Source organism: Argopecten irradians, chromosome 15, assembly GCF_041381155.1.
Source record: "Argopecten irradians isolate NY chromosome 15, Ai_NY, whole genome shotgun sequence".
NCBI classification, from domain to species: Eukaryota; Metazoa; Mollusca; class Bivalvia; order Pectinida; family Pectinidae; genus Argopecten; species Argopecten irradians.
This window is the reverse complement of record NC_091148.1, coordinates 21,611,777-21,631,323: the sequence shown is the minus strand read 5'-3', so window position 1 is coordinate 21,631,323 and position 19,547 is coordinate 21,611,777. Positions and strand designations below refer to the sequence as shown.

At 36.4% G+C, this 19,547-nt stretch overlaps 1 protein-coding gene across 1 annotated transcript; it reads left to right on the top strand.

Annotated features, from left to right (window-relative positions):
• Positions 1-7,704: 7,704 nt before the first annotated feature.
• LOC138308667 (bile salt-activated lipase-like) lies at positions 7,705-10,758 on the top strand. The gene is given in 3 exon segments (XM_069249702.1): positions 7,705-9,162; positions 9,165-9,321; positions 9,423-10,758. Coding segments are annotated over 3 exon segments (612 nt in total). The 5' UTR covers positions 7,705-8,921; the 3' UTR covers positions 9,637-10,758.
• Positions 10,759-19,547: the final 8,789 nt, after the last annotated feature.

Below are 19,547 nucleotides of genomic sequence, written 5' to 3'. Positions count from 1 at the left end.
ACCACCTCCCCACTCTAAAAAAAGAAATAATTTAAAAAAATCAAGTTCTGACACGTGTGCGAAGCTAATTGAAAACGACATGTTACAGGTACCAATTAAGCTTGCTCACGAACCAATTTCATAAAACCTAGGTGCATTTTGCATTACTATAATAAATATTCTGTACCTTTAAACAATTCAAAAGGTCACAGGGGCCTGTACTATGGATAATTTAATGTTGCCCTCCTACATAAGCAAATATTATATACTTAAACAAAATACTCAACATCTAATTATAGCTCAAACTCGAGCATAATATACAGGGACGACACCGGATATAGGAACAAAGTGTCGTCATTACGACGATAGCACCTCTGTTTCATCACCACGCATGTGCATTTGTCAATGAATCTCATTCCCAGATTGGCTGATCTGATATGTGCCGTTTGTTATAATGCTTCATAATTTTCGTCCTAAGTCCAGCTAGTCATCTTCTTTTCGCAGCGCCAGAATGAAATTACGATTCGTAAAACACAAATTAACTACAATGATGATGTCGCTAACTATAGCGATACTAACTAGTTAGTTAGACATAAATTTTTCGTCACTGTGGTTTTCCCTACATATTCTAAGTGGGGTCGCGCTGGCAGAGTGTTTAAGATATCCCAACATGTTACCACAAGCCCTACTTCTGGGTCGCGAGTTCGAATATTATGTGGCGCAGTTGCAAGGTCGGAGTTATTTCATGTGTACTTTTTTCTTTGAATTTTCCTGATCTCATTTATTGGTTAATGTTTACTAAATTTGCCTTACTTATAGAAAATCGCTTACACTTTCATCTAATATTTGCTTAATTATCCATTTTTCATTTTCATAATGTCTTTATTTTTGTGCACCGCTTAACATTTATGACGTAATTTCCTTCTCTATCTTACAAAATGGTAACGAAAGTTCTTCTTTTTTGCTATTAAAAACACTGTTTTCTCAAAAAGAACATAACGGATTATGTAAACATTACATGTATGACCTGAAAATATAGACAATTCCCTACATCTCTAAGTAAGTAGGCCGAATTTGGTTGAATTTTATCGATGGATTAGATCAAGAAAATTCAAAGAAATGAAGTAAATACACAATGTGTATAGGAGAAAAACGTCATTGACGAATACTTATGTCCCATGACTGCAGTTCGCTCCGCTTAGAGTTCGGAATGTAGAGGAACATGCTTATGAGCTACATATAGAACTATAATTTGATTTGCTTACAGAAATAATTGTGTAACATATACAGAAACACTATATCATGAGGATGAAATTACTTTGCTTTGAACGAATGGTATATGGATTCAATATACGGTTTATGGATATTTTCAATATCTTGACATCATAATTGTAAAATCGATATATGCATATATGATTTGGTAATTGTAAAGCAGGAAAGTGTTGCATTTTCATTGCTCGAAGTTTACAGAGACGAATTTTTGCCGATACAAGGAGTATTAGTAAATATTAGGGATGTCAACAAATACTCGAATATTCGTTGAGTCGGTTAGTATTCCCGAATTCGAATTAAAAAAACGATATTCGAAAAGAGAGGAAAACATCAATGCAAGTATTAACAACGTATCGTACATGTATATCTACAGATAAAATGCGTATGTATAGTGTCCCGACTATTATATGTGTTTTCCTAAAATACATCATCGATATCCCAAGGGTTCCGATCACCAACTATCTCTATACCCTTGGACTATGTCATAGTAAGAGTGGAGGCAACAGAACAGAATAGGTAATTTAGGCCTTTGAATCACATCAAAAGGGCCGTATAACTGTACACTGTGGTTGAATGTGTGGCTTTGAAATTGGGCGTCGCTTTCTCTGAAGTCTTCAATGGAAATTTTTGCTGGCCTGTGATTTGTTCAGATTTTTCTCTCTGATCTGCTTTCTGCTTTACTTTGAAATAATCCAGTGGTGTAGAAATCGTAAGTGATTGGAACCCCTGGAGTATCGAGGATGTGATACATGTGACTATATATTTTGTACGGTCTGGAGCGTATTTTAAAGATCTTAAGTGAAAAAACGACGACAACAGGTTTTTTTCACCCAATGATAATATAAACACAATAAAAATGGTGAACAGATGTCAAATTCGGGAAAGATCAAACATGACGTATAAATCAAGTTTCGCGGCATAAAAAATAGGAATGTGTTTCATCTAGAGACTAAATACCATTATTGTACCCCAAGTTTAAACTTCACATCGGTTGGATTGACGATTCACGTTTTTTCAGTGTCGTTTATATAATATATATAATAATATATGAGCATGAGCAATTTACAATATTTTCAACATCTAAGCTATCTTAAGAAATTATGACACTCAAAACACTTTTCAAAAATGCAAACATGGTGTTACTTAGAGGGGAGATGTATTCTATAATGGTGTTTCGGACTTAATAACTAACACCGATACTTGATGGCGTAAACATTAATGCAAATTGATATCTTGAGATAAAGTTTAACCTTTTTCTGTGTCTAAAACGAAAATTCGAATGCCATTATTCGAATAATTTTGTTGATATTTATATACATCTCAGATAGGCCATATTTGACTATGTTCTTCTGTTTAATTGCCAGGTAAAATTATTAAGCGATGGTTATATTAAACAAGGTCAGGTATAATAAATAAAATATATAATATAATTACCTTAAATTATGCCCAGTTCGTCATTATCTCGTTTTGAGTGATAGCTATATCCGGTTTCGTTCTATAGCCTTTTCATGTACACCACGTCGATGGAAAATATACATACAATGCAGTTGAAACGCATTGTGCTCTAAGGACTGCATGCAACTAGTTGAAGAAGTCACTTGACTTTTACTCTGTATTTTAATCACTCTGCGTAGATGTCTGAAGATATCTTTTTACTACATCTACACACATATATATATTAATAATTTAAATATTTTGTGAGATCGTATGTCATTTTAACTACCATAAAAACTCTAGCCTCAGGTAGACAGATCACATCATCAAAAGGCTTTAACATCAAATTGCACAGTCAAATCTGTGTGATGAGACGCTCCAAGGAATAGACAAAAATGTGTCTTATTAGACAGATGTCTTAATATACAGGTTACCATAGGATCGCGACACCACATATATACTTTTTATTTCCATGAATATTGAAACAAGCAAAAACACTGGGATTAATTGATTGGCTTCCTTGTTACGGAAGCTGATGCACGTGGCGGTTATTTTTCGGGTAGTTTTGTGTGAAGATTTGCGTGATTTCACGAGCTTTTGGTATGGTTACGAAAAATTCTTTATCTTAGGATATAAGTTTTACAATGTGTAGACATCTCATTCATTCTTTACTACACTAGATCTGCAATCTGATTAAAACACAGATCCTTATAACCACTACGTTCAATAGAGGATCTGACAATATCCCATAAGGGGTCACGTCCAGATGACCATTATACCACGTGTGTTTCAGAGCAAATGCAGTTTCTACACCTTATAACAGCAATTAACAACGTCTTTTCGCCCCAGTACACTTAAACATACATATACAATTAGCTTTGTTGTGCACTTCGGACGAGATGACTACATACACGAAAATAATTTGGACAGCTTTTTCAAACTATTTCGTCCCCAGTCAAGATTCTGGCAGTGCCAATTTGATTGGCTATTTCAAAAGGTCATCTTGACGTGACCCCTAAAGGGATGTTCTCAGATCCTCTTATCCAACGTAGTGATTATAAGGATCTGTATTTCAATAAGGCTGACTTGATCTGTTGAGCAATAACGGATTGAATTGAATTGTTGGACTAGTACCTGTATACCCAAGTCAAAATGTCACAGTAGTTACTAGTGAAACAAATCATGACAAATGGAGAAAACTTAGAAACGGGTATATTGCCCCATCACTGCCCATTGCCTTTTAAGGGTTTTAGTGGTGAAATCTGACGATGTGATGCGCTACTACTGACATTACCCACATCCCTAATACTCCAAAACTCTTTAAGCCAGATGATATTACCATATAGAAGAATATTTAAACGCCTCAACCTGGATGATTTACCTATAGAAGATAGAGTAAACGTGCTTTAGCTGGATAAAGTAGAATGTAAAATTCCTAGATGATATTCACATAAAAATTATATAGTAAAACTCCTTTAGCTGGATGATATCCACACATAGTTAATATGGTAAAAATCTTTTAGCTTGATGATATTTACATTGTAGTTTATATAGTAAAACTCTTTTAGCTGGATGATATCCACATATAGTTTATATAGTAAAACTCTTTTAGCTGGATGATATATAAATATATAGTTTTAGGGTAAAACTTCTTCAGCTGGATGATATCTACATATTGTTTATATACTCCTTTACTCCTTTAGATGGATGATATTCACATATAGTTTGTATTGAAAAACTCCTTTAATTGGATTATATTTACATTGTAGTTTATTAAAGTTAAACTCTTTTAGCTGGATGATATTCACATATAGTTTATATAGTAAAACTATTAAACTGGATGATATTAATATATAGTTTTAGAGTAAAACTTCTTAAGCTGGATGGTATTCACATATAGTTTGTATTGAAAAACTCCTTTAATTGGATGATATTTACATTGTAGTTTATAAAGTTAAACTCATTTAGCTGGATGATACAGTATTCACATATAGTTTATATAGTAAAACTATTTAAATTGGATGATATTCACATATAGTTTAAATAGTAAAACTATTTAAACTGGATGATATTCACATATAGTTTATATAGTAAAACTATTTAAACTGGATGATATTCACATATCGTGACGCCCTCAGCATATCATCATCGTCTCCGCAAACATGAGCTGGCTTTGGGGTCTATTTTTCTTTGCATTATTAGATAATCACGGATAACATCCGCTTACAATCGGAGACTGCCATGTGCTAGTGTAACGCTAGAATAAATGGACTGATAAGTATGTTTCATTTGTAGCATTATAAGTGTACTTACAGGGATAGATAAACGTGTGCTTTATTGATTATAGCAATCTATTATTTTGCATTGATAATTGATTGCTTGTATCTTTAGTTACACATAACTGTGGCCATTGTCTAGCTGAATGAATAAATCTACAGTACTGACAAAAAGACCTGGTTCATATTGAAATGCCACATGCTGCTCCATGCTAGATTTAAAGCATTAACAGGTATGGTGACATCTCGTCCCCACTTAAGCACATCTTCACGGATCAAGGAAAAGACTGAGGAATCTCCATCGCCTATCAGATTTATATATGTCTGATACTGTGATTATTTGCCTTGAGAAATCCCTCCATAACATATTCGACATTATCGCCTGACTGGACTTATCCCAATTCTTGAAACACTGATGTGCTTTTGGCGATACTCCTTCTGTTGCGGCGCGACTACATATATCGCAGAACGTGTATCTCAGTCTTATATAAAGCATTTCCTCAGGGGTTGCCCCAAAGATGATGGCGACACCTCCATTAGCGTTGCAGCTATGTTTGTGAGCCCCTTTACTCCACAAGCCATCGCATAGATACTGAGGGGACACCTACAATAAACCACTTATTTATAGTCTAGGGGTGTGACATTGCTTATATTGCAACAAAAGATCCCAGAGCAATCTTACCACCTACCATTGAATGATGTATATCAGTCAAATGGATGGTGGGTCTTTTTTGTTCTTTCTATCCTCTTTCATTTTCAGTCCCACAATGAGATACAAGTATGGACCACATGATTACCCTTCTTTTTAAGGAATATCCCACGAACAGCTTTTAAGAAATAGAAATAACAAACTGCCCAAATCCATAACTGTTGCCTGTTTGCCATTTTGTTTTTGCAATTGGTCTCAAAATCAGTATGCATATGACACAAGTAAGTACCAAGAGGATTCTACGTGTGAAGTCTGTGGATATCCCTTGAGTAGTTATCAAGAAATACGAATAACAACCTTTCTGAAAATCAAAGATGGCCGTCTGTCGGCCATGTGTTTATCAGGGCAATTTGAGTAGCCCACCATCTGATGGCGGGCTTACAAAAAGTAAGGATGTATCAAAAATCTATCGTAAGAGAAATATCGCGATTCGATATGTATTTCGATGCACGCCTATAGTCTATATTACAGTCAGACCTTCCATAGCGACCACCATTGTATTTGGACCAACTGTATAAAGCGACTAAATTTTGATACAAATTGACTAAATTAAACACAACTTGATATGTGTATATAAAGGCCACTTGAATTTAAGTAAATACCTTGACCAATATCAATTGGCTATGCAATATACCACGCAATTCAAAACATCTAAATTTGTATGCATATATGTTGTAATATATTGTGAACAGGAAAGAAGAGTCTCTAACATTGATGGTAACTAGGTCTAATCCAAATTTTAATGGATTTTCTAAGTAATTGGAAAGGTAAGTGCACTGTTTCTGTATGAGAGACACTTCAAACAATTTTTCTCCAGTAAAAAGCCAGATGTCCCCTTATTATGACAGGCACTAATTTAAGATCAAATATGGTAATTATTAGGTATTGTTTTGGGCAAGTAGAGGTTAGGGAGAGGGAAACAATACTTCATATTTATCTATATTTGAATACAAAAAAAAAACAAGTTGTAATTGGATAAGCCTAATCGATTCCGTTGGATTAAAGTAGGGTGCCAGCTAATATGTAAATCGAGTGTTATTCTGTTGATTTTCCAAATGTTCCAACAAATCTGCAACTTTTTAATAGTATTAATAGTTAAAAATAATTCTCAGCAAGTCTTGCAACAGAAGCCCTGACATATTTTTCCCTGCTACTCCGGCTAATACAAAACTAAAATCAACATCATAGATCTATAGATCTATTCCTTGATATTTGAATTACATACCTTAATGATGACTTTCATTAGAAATAGCAATTGCCTTTACATCATCAATGGAACATTCTTTTACTTTATTTAAATACTCTTTTCAATTTTTGAGAATGTGTTAGCGCTAATAAAACACGTACCTCGCACTACATAAACGCTACACACCGCATACATTAGAGACCGTCCTTACATGATCCCTGCTGTTAATAGAACATTAATCAAACAAACAAACAAACAAATGCCACTATTACAGGGAGATACAACACGGATATACCGCAGTCTTCCGAAACAAGGGGTCTTCTTAAAATGACACTAGCTGATAACAGGACGAAAACTAATAAACGAATCCAACCTGAAGTGAAAACACACCTTTGACCTTTGTAATAGTTTGACTATAAAACGTTATCTACGATTGACCTTTCTGGGCCTATTTACCAATGACAAAAGTTCAAAAGGCTATCAATGAGATAATGTAAAACATTCCGTGGACATCACACAAATCATGTCTTCAAATGACCAAGGTACTGTACTTTTATATTGTAAATTAATATTAACTGTTAGAAGTCCATACTTGTGACTTTGTAGGTTTCTGAATTAACAACAAAATGTTTTAATACAAATGTAGTAAATTTCTTAGAGTTGTGTGTCCTATAACTTTCGCTCTTTTTGTCATAGTGAAAACTTTTCAAGTGTTTTATTTTTCTCCGTCTGTCTGAGTTTTAAACTTTCTTATTTTACTACTTTTTATAAATTGCAGCACTGGAAGTATTTTCAATTATAAAAGTGAAAATTCTTTTTAACGTTTACAGGTAAAAAAGGCTCGAAAAATGCCGAATTATTCCGGATTCTTCCGAACATCGTCGAAACAATTTCGAAGTAACACGAGAAATGTGAAACCAAGAGAAAATTTCAAAAAAAAATCATAAACAAAACATGTGTTCGACCTCAGCAGACTGGATCTACAAAGGAAATAATGCTCGCACATAACAATATTTGATACACACATTACATTACGGCACTGTGTGGATTTTATGTTTCAAATATTCATTCTGTCGACATATACCAGCATAATTTGCTCATATTAGGCAGAAGGAAAACGTAAACAAACACATAATACGGTAATTACCTGGCTCACCACGTGCAGGTCGTGTCGAACGTCAGTCATGTGATACGATTTGGAATCCGACAAAACTCGAAGTCACTGATCATAGCGGTGATTGAAGGCGCTTTATTCAAAACTAGGAATATATGATCCCTACATTTCGGCTCTCATATAGGCCGACATATGCTCTTTAGGAGCTTAATCATCAAGTTACATGTCAATGTTCAAATATCATATGTTTAGGTGACATATCGTTTCAATGAAATTTGAATGCAATATGACTTTAATGTTCCTTGCTCCTTGTTCTGATATCAGCCTTCGGGCCATGCGACTCCTGAGCTGATATAGTATCGGGCTGATAAAAGGTGCGACATCAAAAGTGTCATAAAATAATCTCGATCTGATTAAAATACAGATCCTTATAACCACTCCGATCATTAGAAGTATTAATACAAAGGATTTGTAGTTTAATTAGATTGAACATTATATGTAAATACTTTTCACAACATATATATTACTTTAATTGACAATGGCAAAAATCATGATGAAAAGAAATAGTGTTGTTGTATTTTCAGTCAAAATGGTCTCCTTTTTACTCGTCATAGTTATGGCCACACAGTTTGGCGTGACGGGGCGAATACACCCGATAGTCCATTCAAGATTGGGAGCCATGCGCGGGATAGTTGATAACAGCGTGAAGCAATACAGAAGTATACCTTATGTTAAACCACCAATCGGTCCCTTAAGACCTTACGTCGGTACAGGCTGTTCCATGGAAGGGTGTGAGAGATACATTGTACTTCAAAATTCGGCCCTTCCTGCATTCAGCCACCGTATCCAGAGACCGACAAATTTTTGCCGAGCTGGAATCAATCTGAAGATTGTCTGTTTCTTAATGTATATGTACCTGGCAATACAACAGTCGGCTCTAATAAACCTGTCATGGTTTGGGTTCATGGCGGAGCCTTTCTTGTTGGTCAGGCCATGTTGTATGATGGCTCCTTTCTAGCAAGTCAAGGAGATGTAATTGTCGTGACCGTGAATTACCGTCTTGGAATATTTGGATTTTTAAGTACAATGGATTCACATCTTCCAGGGAATTATGGTCTATGGGATCAGCGTCTTGCTTTACAATGGGTTCAGGAAAACATCGCACTATTCGGAGGAAACCCTAAATCTGTGACCATTTTGGTGAATCTGCTGGCGCTATCAGTGCATCATTACAATCAATAAAACCTTGGAACAAGGGATTATTTCAAAGAGCAATAGTGCAAAGTGAGACAGCGATGATGAATTCCGCAATTAGGAAAACAATGTTAGGACATTTGCAAATGACGCCGGCGTAATGCTTAACTGTTCGACGAAGACGAGTGAACTTGATGAGGATTTCGTAAGATACATGCTTTCATTATCCTCAAACAAACTTTTAAATGTTTAAAATTGTTTACTTATTAAAGAATCTCTGAACTTCGGTCCAACTGTTGAAGCCAATATGGGACCTGTGATTGATAACATTCTTATTCCCAATAATCTGTTAAAATTGCTAAGCAAAAAGTCGTCACTTTCTTTCAAATTCCTCCGATCGTTAGACTTTATGGCTGGGAATGTAAACCAAGGAGGTTCGCTGTTTCTCCTAAGGCTTGATATCAAAGTCTAAGAATTTCAATGTAACAGTAGGGGTCCCAACAAGTGAATGTGTTGACTATCTGGTGCCTGTGATTACTGCTACTTATACAGCGGCGACAAACCGAACTATAGCAACACACAGAGTGTGTTCCATGTACAGAAAGCCAGACGACGCCTCTCAGGCAAACAGCGTGCTGGACTGCTTTTCAGATGTTAACTTCATTGTACCAGCCACTGAAACATTAAATATTCACCCCGCAGACAACATTTTGACATCTACATACCAGTATATGATCAATCGACCAACTATAGATAACTCTTCGCTCAAATATCTTCCATCTTGGTTCATAGAAGCACCACAGGCTTCGGAAGTGTTTTTCTTGTTCGGGGCTCACGTATTTCAGACAAAATTCAACATTACTGTTTCAAGCACTGACTTGGCATTATCACATCGGATGATTTTACACTGGAGCAACTTTGCAAAAATTGGGTAAGTGTTGTAAAATAGAACGGGCGAGTTCACGTGAACCTCGCGGGTTGAGTTGAGGTACGTAAATCTTATTTATAGAGCCTTGTGCGAGTGTCAAATCATGTTAGCCTTCTCTGAGAGAAACTCTCCGAACCCTGGGTCTGAGCTGGGTTAGACACGGGTAGAATTCAAAGTTCAAATTACCTAATTCTAGTTAAAACTATCGCCGTTTTGTTGAAACACGCACCGTTTGTGCACTCGCCCACCATGTCCCTCTGTAAAATAGAGTCCATGGTTGAAATTGGAAAAGTTGGAAAAGATGAAAAAAAAAAAAAAAAAAAAAACATGCTTTACGGTGGAAGAAATTGTTTACAGTCAAGGTTTTTAAACGGAAATAATTGTTGTGTTGTCAACTATATAAAATTTTTGTTTGCTTTTCATACTTTTACAGGAACCCAAATATTGACAATCATCCGATGTGGATTTATTACGATATCCAACAAAAATACTACATGGATTTCATCCAAGCCGTCACGTTAAAAACCGATCTATATAAGGACCGCGTATCGTTATGGTTAGGTACAACGGCCAACTCAACAGCGGCATGGCAGTCTCCTATCGTCGGGAGGGAAACGTAACATCGTTAAAAGTAAAAATATCATAGATATTCCCAGCGAAAAAACAATACAACCAAGACCCAGCCAGACCTGCCAGATTAACGTCATAACTGAATTACATTTTGAATAAAAAAACCCAGTCAGTTCGACTACTGTTATAGCTGAGTTTCTTTGTTTGTTTGATTATTTTAATGTCCTATTGGCAGTCAGGGTCATGAATGGTCTTAATGGGCCTTAATGGTCACCTGAGTTCATTTAGATTGAAAAAAGACATATAAGCACTAATATACTGGCCCTTGAAGTCGGTCAGTGATTTTATAAATTTGACTTTTAATCTATAAAGAATATTTGCTTACATCAACCCTTTGAACTCCGAAGATCTTTTTGAAATTTTATGTCATTTTGACCCTGTATGGCCCCGCCTATCTGGTCCCTAAAGGTGTCAGCGAGGATTGATATGGAGGGTAAAAAAGTTTGACTCATTTCCTATGAAAATTGAGCAAATAATGTTCATAAATGTATTTTTCATATATAAACAAAAGTAAACTTGACCCCCCTCTCCAGGGGGGAAACATGAGACCCCAGGGTAATATAATTCACAATTTGGATAGAACACCTGGAGACATTCCATCCATTAAGAGTATTTTATTATACCATTTCGAGAATTTAAGAAGAAGATTTTTTTAAGTTTTAGCCTATTTGCCCCTTTTGGCCCCGCCCCTCTGCCTATATATGAATATAATATTAAAGAGACAATTCACTCAGGCAAATTCTTTTACATAACCAAGAAGCAAATATGGCATAAATGTATTACATTTCTTATGAAACATATAACGTAAAACATTGACAAATTCCACGACATTATTAAGTATTTTAATTAATATCATTGAAATATCAAATCGTTGATCAATACGATTAAGCAGGTACAATATGGACTCTGTACCCATACCCGAGCCAAAGTCACGCACGTTAAACAAATGAACTACATAACCACTGAGAAGGTGATAAAATGATTTTTAGGCAAGACAATTCACCTAATACACACCACATACATGGGAGGCCGTCCTTACATGACCATAGCTGTTAATAGGACGTTAATTAATCAAACAAACAAACAAACTTGGGTCTAAATTTCTAAAACGATGGTAGTTGGTCATATCATATTAATTGTATTACTAAATCTGCTTATAAAAACTGATACTACTTAAGAAATTGAAGTAAACAGTGTCGCGACACTCATAATCTGTTCTTTATAAAGCATATATACGTCCATTGTTGGAATATGCATCTGATGTCTGGGATGGTTCATTTAATGATCCTGAAAAACTTGAGAAGGTACAATTACAGGCCGCTCGCATAGTTACTGGGTTGCCTGTATACACATCAAAACAGTCTATCTACTTTGAGACAGGGTGGGAATATTTATCCAAACGCCGCAAGAACAATAATTTAGCAACACAATTTAGAATAAAAAAAACATGGCTTCATGGCTCCTAATATTATTTATCAGGCATCTTACCAAATCAGAATATCCAAATCTTTAGTTATGTATGTAAATACGTTATAGACACAAACCGTTTTTAATTCATTATCTTCCATTTTTTGGTAGACGCCTCATCTAAATTTCACTGTTTCTCTGTTAGAAATAACTATTGTGCATGAAAACCGGGTAAATCTCTTGAAGTAACGAATAAGAGTACATCGAGAAACAATCGTCAACAATCACAGTTTGTTATTTAAATTTATTTAAACAAACTATCTTTATGTATATTTCAGTACTAAGCAGCAACACGCCTTGAATATGTGTATTTCGTACATTTTATATGTATGTTGGGAGAGGGCTTATCAATAAGTTGAAAGAACTTGTGCCCAATCCTTTTGTCAAATACCAAAAAAGGCAAATAAAATGTGTAAATCAGTGACCTGTATTTTAATCAGATTGAAAGGCAAGGTAATAAGATGTAGTTATATCGATGTCCTGGAAGAATCTCGCTCCATAAATGTCCTTCATCCTAGTCATTAGAACATTCAGGATGTTGGTTCCGACCAACATTGGTGCATTGCTGTTGGAGTTGCTGTCTGGAACGACAAGCAGGATGCAGGACTCCATACGCTGGGCTTCGTCAATCCCATACTTCAATGTCAACTTCTACGATACCGTCGTAGGGAAGTTGCTGTCCGTCAGCGCACAGTCACTCGATGTTGGGGACGGTCGATAATTGTTGTATCTCAATGTCGCTCAAACGTGTTTGATAGAAGAACTGGCTGATAGTGGAAACTATCGATCCTGCGTGAAGTAGTGCCTTGGTATACCCGTGCATTTGCCGTTCCAAGTCAATCTTTTGTCTTGGGGCGAGTCATCTCTCTGCCTTTCATCTGCTCCCCCAATAAAGGCTTCCTGGCGTTTAAATGGTTCTTAGAGAGTGATCCGTTCTCACCTTTCAGTCATTACGTAGGTGTCCAGACTGGTTACTACGCCAACATATAGGCTCGTCTTTTTGACTGACATTTTAAAGGTCTTCTCAGTTTACCTGCCGATTCTGGTGATACTTTGGGAAGGGGCTTGTACCTGGTATCTCTCGGTCTCTCCGCTTCTCCTGTCAGCAGGTGGATCATCAACTTCAGCTCGTGTCAAACTAGGATTTCTGTTCAACTGCTGCCTTAGCTGGATTTGTCTTTGCATTCTCTATTTGCTTCTTCTATTGGTCTTTCCGCCCTACGAACAGCTCACTCAGCATGTTATTCTACTCCGAGGTGGGAAAAGTGTGTCTGACATGCCATGGAGATTAGGTCTTCTAATCGACAGTCTCCGTCAGTGAATCTTCATCTTTCCCTTGCCTAGCACTATAAGAGGCAACTTGGACAGATACTAGCTCGTCGACAACTTTATTGGTGCTCTCCATCTTCTGAAGCAGGTCTTCTACACAGTTCCTGATCCCAATCTCATAGCTATCCTGCTAGCTTCGCCTCTCAATGACCATCTCACGGCTGCCGCTATCTGTTCAGGTTTTAATTCCTCTTTCTACAACGATTCCACCTCATACATCTAAAGGTCGTAGGTGACATCCCTTTCCATCCCCAGAAAAGATAGGAATTGTTGGAGGCTGAATCAATAGGAATAGAGAATGGGGTTACTTCTTCGTTGTCTTCGTATTTGTGGCAGCTTCCGAAACTTCAGATTAGGGATCATATTGCTCTGGAACCAGGATACAGTCTGAACCGAAGATGCTTCTTGTCTGACCCTTATCTGCTTAAGAGCTGTAGCGATGTTCATTACCTCCTGCGGGACTAACTTGCTGGAGGATGTGGCCTGGCTGGGTATGTCCATGGTAGTCATCGCTATCCATGAGCTCTGTCTCTGTACCAAACATTCTTCTAAAACAATATATACACGCTTTAATAAAATACTTACCACCTGAAAGAAAAAGACCTTTGGTATATGTGAAGTGTGGCTAGAAAAAGTATAAGTGATGTAATGCAGGATATGATGATAATCGAGGAAATCCAATGATTTAAGACAATGCTATGAATGGTAAGAGTTCCTGAAATTAAGACAATGCTATGAATGGTAAGACAATGCTATGAATGGTAAGAGTTCCTGAAATCAAAAGTACTACTATTGCCTAAGAACACGAGTAATTCTGAAGGGATGGGGAAAACATGTACATTCACTCAAACACAAAGTCCACATTATCTTAACAAGTACGTGTACGGCAAAATGAAAAAGACAAACAACTGAAATCTGAACTCCATGAATCAAGAAACCACACAGTGAACACAGAATATATAAAACATATCAAGTTTCTTCTCCTCTTTCTCCTGAATTTTATCGGCTACTGTCCTTCTTTTCTTTCTTCCTCTAGCCATCGTTTCTTCCAAATTCCGTTTTATCCGTCTCCTTGTCATTCTAAAAATATTTGTCTGGTAAGTATCATTGAAACATGCCTTTACCAACCAAAAATGAAATATGTTTATACCAAACTTTGATAAAGGCTTTGAAGTATATACCAGAAACAACATAAGCTAACCCTGGGGTTAGGGTTAAAGTTATGCTGCGTATTGAAAAATTATATGTTGCAAAAAAAATCGATTAAAGTTAATGGGTTTAATTTATGTTGCATTCGATTCAGTGATTTTCCAACATGTTTTATGTTTAAGTTACATTCAGTTGTAAAACTAACTGACTGATCATGAATAACTAATATTAGATATGTTATTTATCACTCCTAACATACAGTTTAAAGTGAATAGTCGGGCAAGGAAGGCTAAAGTTGGTAAAAATGGTGTGAATGTATCCAGTATAATTTCTTATGAAATAGAAAAATAAAATCTCTCGTTAACATCTCTCTGCATGCGAAGAAATTAATTTCAATTGTAGGAATCCTAAAACTACAGCTATGTCCATGGTTACATTTCCACGGAGCCTCGCTTTCAAAGAGTTATTTTTAGAACTTTTCCATTATGTCAAAGGTCAGAATTGGGCAACGTAAACAGAACTTGACCGTCGTTTGGATATGTGAGGACTTTTGGAAGGTCAATGAACGCTTTTTGGACTGGTTTTCTTTGCCCGACTATTCACTTTAAGGCTATATGACGGTATTTCTAACGGTAATAAACAGACGATTTCAGATGGTGTTACTTTGTCCTGTCACCTTTGTAATTGAAAAAATGATACTATTCAAAGATGCATTATAAGTCCATGGTTAGGGTTAATTTATGTTGCATCAGTGACTCTTAATTCAACATAAGATGTGTATATTGTTACTTAACTTAACCCTTATCAAATGCAACATAAGCTAATCCTGTGATCAGGGTTACATTATGTTGTGATCAGGGTTACATTATGTTGTGATCAGGGTTACATTATGTTGCGATCAGGGTTACATTATGTTGTGATCAGGGTTACATTATGTTGTGATCAGGGTTACATTATGTTGTGATCAGGGTTACATTATGATCTTGACAGTACATTGTAACATACTACAGTGTATTTACCGGAAGCAACATAAGCTAACCCTGTTAGTGTTACTTTATGCTCCACCTTTTCAGAATAGTACCATGCAATATAATGCTAAAAAATATGTTTCTCGTGTAAAAAATAATTTATAGATAAATGATTTTTCTAACCACTGCTTCTTTTAGAAATAATTCTTTTTTTATTATTATTATTATTGGTACAAGTACCTGTGGTTCCTGTGTTGGAACAATTGACGGACGGACGCGGACGGGTTGTTTTTGGCGGCGGGATATTAAAATCGGCCACACCGGTATAGGATATGCGGTTAACCTCTGTGGCTTCCGCTGCGGGTTGTGCGTACGATTTGTTACTTCGGCTATTGCGTCACGACGAGAGCATTTCTCTGTAGTTTTGATTTTGACAATTTCTACTGCCTTAATCCTGGTAGGACAGCCACCATATGCAGCACTATGCTGCCCACCAAAGTCATCTTCAGATGTCAAGGCAATATAATCCATTACACTCCTTACTGGCCTTGACAGAATCCGCCGCTTTTACGATGCTTTACTACTGCTGCCATGTGGTGACAAAAATTCACTACGGTCCAATCAGAGCGCTCGTTTCTTTCTTGAAGGTCGCTAATTTTATAGCGCTACTTTCGCTTTCAGACAGCCACGCTGTTGATTTGCAACGGGCGCTCTGATTGTGCTGTCGATCTTCACCACAGCCAATCAGCGCGCAGATTTCCAAGGCACCGTAAAAGCGGGTCAAGTGACCAAGGGATCATCGACGTATGTCGGTATCGCTTGGTAGGCGAAGGTGACCACAGTTGACACACTTTTTATTTTGCTCGTATATTCTCGAACTTTATGATTTCCCCCACACTTTTGAAATATTTGGGTACCCCTACACTTGACCGCTATATGCCCACATCGGTTACATCTACTGTTTAACGTTGTGTGAGCAGTATCCGATGGATACCCGATCGGGCAGGGTTTTACAGTTAAATATTAACCTGACAGCAGTACTGCCTTCACTGCTATCATATTGTCTCCCTTTCATGTGGATGACTTTAAAAACTTCTGCCTCTGAGGCATTGTAAAATCTCGGCATTTGAGAACTCTTGAGAGACTCCGTATATTTACCTTCAACTTGCTCTGGCTCTTTTACCTTTACCTTGTACTCACCTAGTTGCTTTTCTTTTAAGAGTTTTTAGGTCATCTGAACCGAAGGGTCAGGATGACCTATAGTCGTCATATTTCGTCTGTCGTCGTCCGCCGTGTGCCGTGCGTCAACTTTTCACATTTTGAACTTCTTATTAAGTTCTACCAGGAATTTGGATTTGGCTGAAACTCACATGGTCCCGACAAAGTGTTGTTATTTTTCGGGTCGATCCGAAATCTAAGATGGCCGCCATCTTGAAAAGGCGTTTTGAACTTCTTCTGAAGTTCTAACATTGCGATTTGGCTGAAACTTGCATGAAATGATCCTGACATGGTCCCGACAAAGTGTTATTATTTTTCGGGTCGATCCCAAATCCAAGATGGCCGCCACAGCCGCCATCTTAAAAACACATTTGGACTACTTCCTTGGGTAAAGAGGAACAGAGCTTGTATAGATTTTGGCAGGGGCAGGCCCAATAGCCTAGGGGGGAAAGAGGTAAATCTTTTAAATGGCTTCTCGTCATAGGGTTCTACATGCCATGGATTGTAACCAAGTTTGGCCAGAAACATATCCTTGGGGTAAGGGGAATAGAGATTGTATAAATTTTGGCTCTGACCCCAACATGAACATAACATAAAAAACAAGCTACTGCATCTTTTATTCATAATACATGTAGCTGTAGTGCACCGCCATCTTGTTTTCATTCCACTTTTAACTTTGTTATGAATTCAGTAGACCAAAAATCTGATCATTTGTTTCGGAAGAATATAGTGGCGCATGCGTGCTGCCTTTATACCGTCGACTATTTTTACTCTCATTAAAATGACTATCAAACATAAACATTTGTGTCTATTTTCTAGATATATTTATCTATATTTGCATTGTTCGATATTATATGGAATTGATATAATTTCCGAAATAAGTCATCGAAACTTGTTCCGGTCAACTCCGGTCGAATAGTTTTTTGGCGAGGTAATCACCTCGCCATTGTGATCGTGGTTGCAAAATTCTCTTTCAGTCAATTTCCTCAATACGATTGGCTTAAAACTTGCTCGCAGATACTAGCGCTCCTAACGGCAGTGTATTCAACAACTTTGATTTTACCGGGAATTTTAAATAGCAAATTTTGAATATGAAAGTTACTGAAATAAGCGTATCTGTAATGTTGAAATAGGATTAGTAGATTACTGCTTTCATATCCTTACCATATACATTATCCAAATGATCTTAGGTTGGAAAATTTTCACTTGAATTGTTTACAATGTATCTAGACTTTTCGTCCCGAAAATGTTGTTTACAACGCATGAAGACGTTTCGTCCCGAAAATGCTTCGTTTCGCCCCACGCGTTTAGTCCCTACTAGTGACAATTATCCCGCAACGGAAAAAATGAAATCAATATTTCACCTCAAACATCAAAATTGTTACAATAATGATTTTTGTTCTTTGAATCATATTAGTGCGGGAGCAAATAAATTTCAGGACGAAATGGAGATTTGTTTATCACGGCTGCGTTATGCCACATGTACGTGTAAATCCACAATGGAAGAAAGACAACTCTAACAAAATTTAGGATAAACGTTGTCTACTGCTCAAATAGCGCGTGACAGACGATGAACATTTTCTAAATGTGGCGTAATCTTCCAACTTACGGCAGTTAATAAGGTATGAATATTTACCCCATCCATAATTATCGATAATTTTATAAGCACATGTATACATTATCAGATTATATATACATATTAAGCACATTTAGAGGTTGTCACTAAACCATACTTTAAATACATTTTAGCTTCTTTCATCAAATGTAGGCCTACAGGAGCTTGACGTTCTGATAATATATATACAATGTAGCATATTCAGTAAACTACGTAATTAACGAAGTAAATATTTGAACCGAATGACTCAAATCATACATAAAATGTTCGTATAACTCGAAGTTAGATTTTTTTGGACTACTACATTTGTAGATCGATGAAAATGCCGATTTCTTTTTCATAATTCTACCGTAGAACGGCATTAAAAAGCTGTTTCAATCAACAACAAACGTGGAGAAAACTGTTAAATGTTTAGCAATTATCCTGAGTTATATTTTATCAACAATCATCAGAGATTAGCAATTAAAACTTACATAAACATACTCCCGACTCCCACTTGCATTGTGTGATCACTCGAGCGAAACTAATCTCTACCACATGACACAGTCTTACTAATGCACTCACACAAAAGCATACATGATCACTGTTTTTAGTGCGATTACATCTTTGGGTATGAACAATATATGTTCTTTGATTTTTTTACTCGGCAAAATAGACTTTACGCCTTTCATATTCAGCATCCGCCAGTTTTTAATAACTTATCAACGTGCCCATGCACACCTGCGTATACTTATACTTCTTTGTGCACATTATCAGATACATTATATGACAACTGCTATAAATTACAATCAATTTATGAAGGACAAAACTCTAAAGAACAGGAGGACTAAAGAACAACGGGAAATAAATTTCAATAATATTTACTCTAAACTGGTATTGATATTTATATAAAAAAAATGTTTAATTATATGATATTAGCCTTTTCAGTAATTACTCTGTTAATACAGTTATTGTTTCCTTATGTTTTACAGAATGTCTACATGCAAGTATCATTTCAATTGGAACCAGTCCAGGAGAAAAATTGTGTGAACAAAATGAAAGAAATAATTAATGTTCAACTGTGGTAGCTTAATACTTAA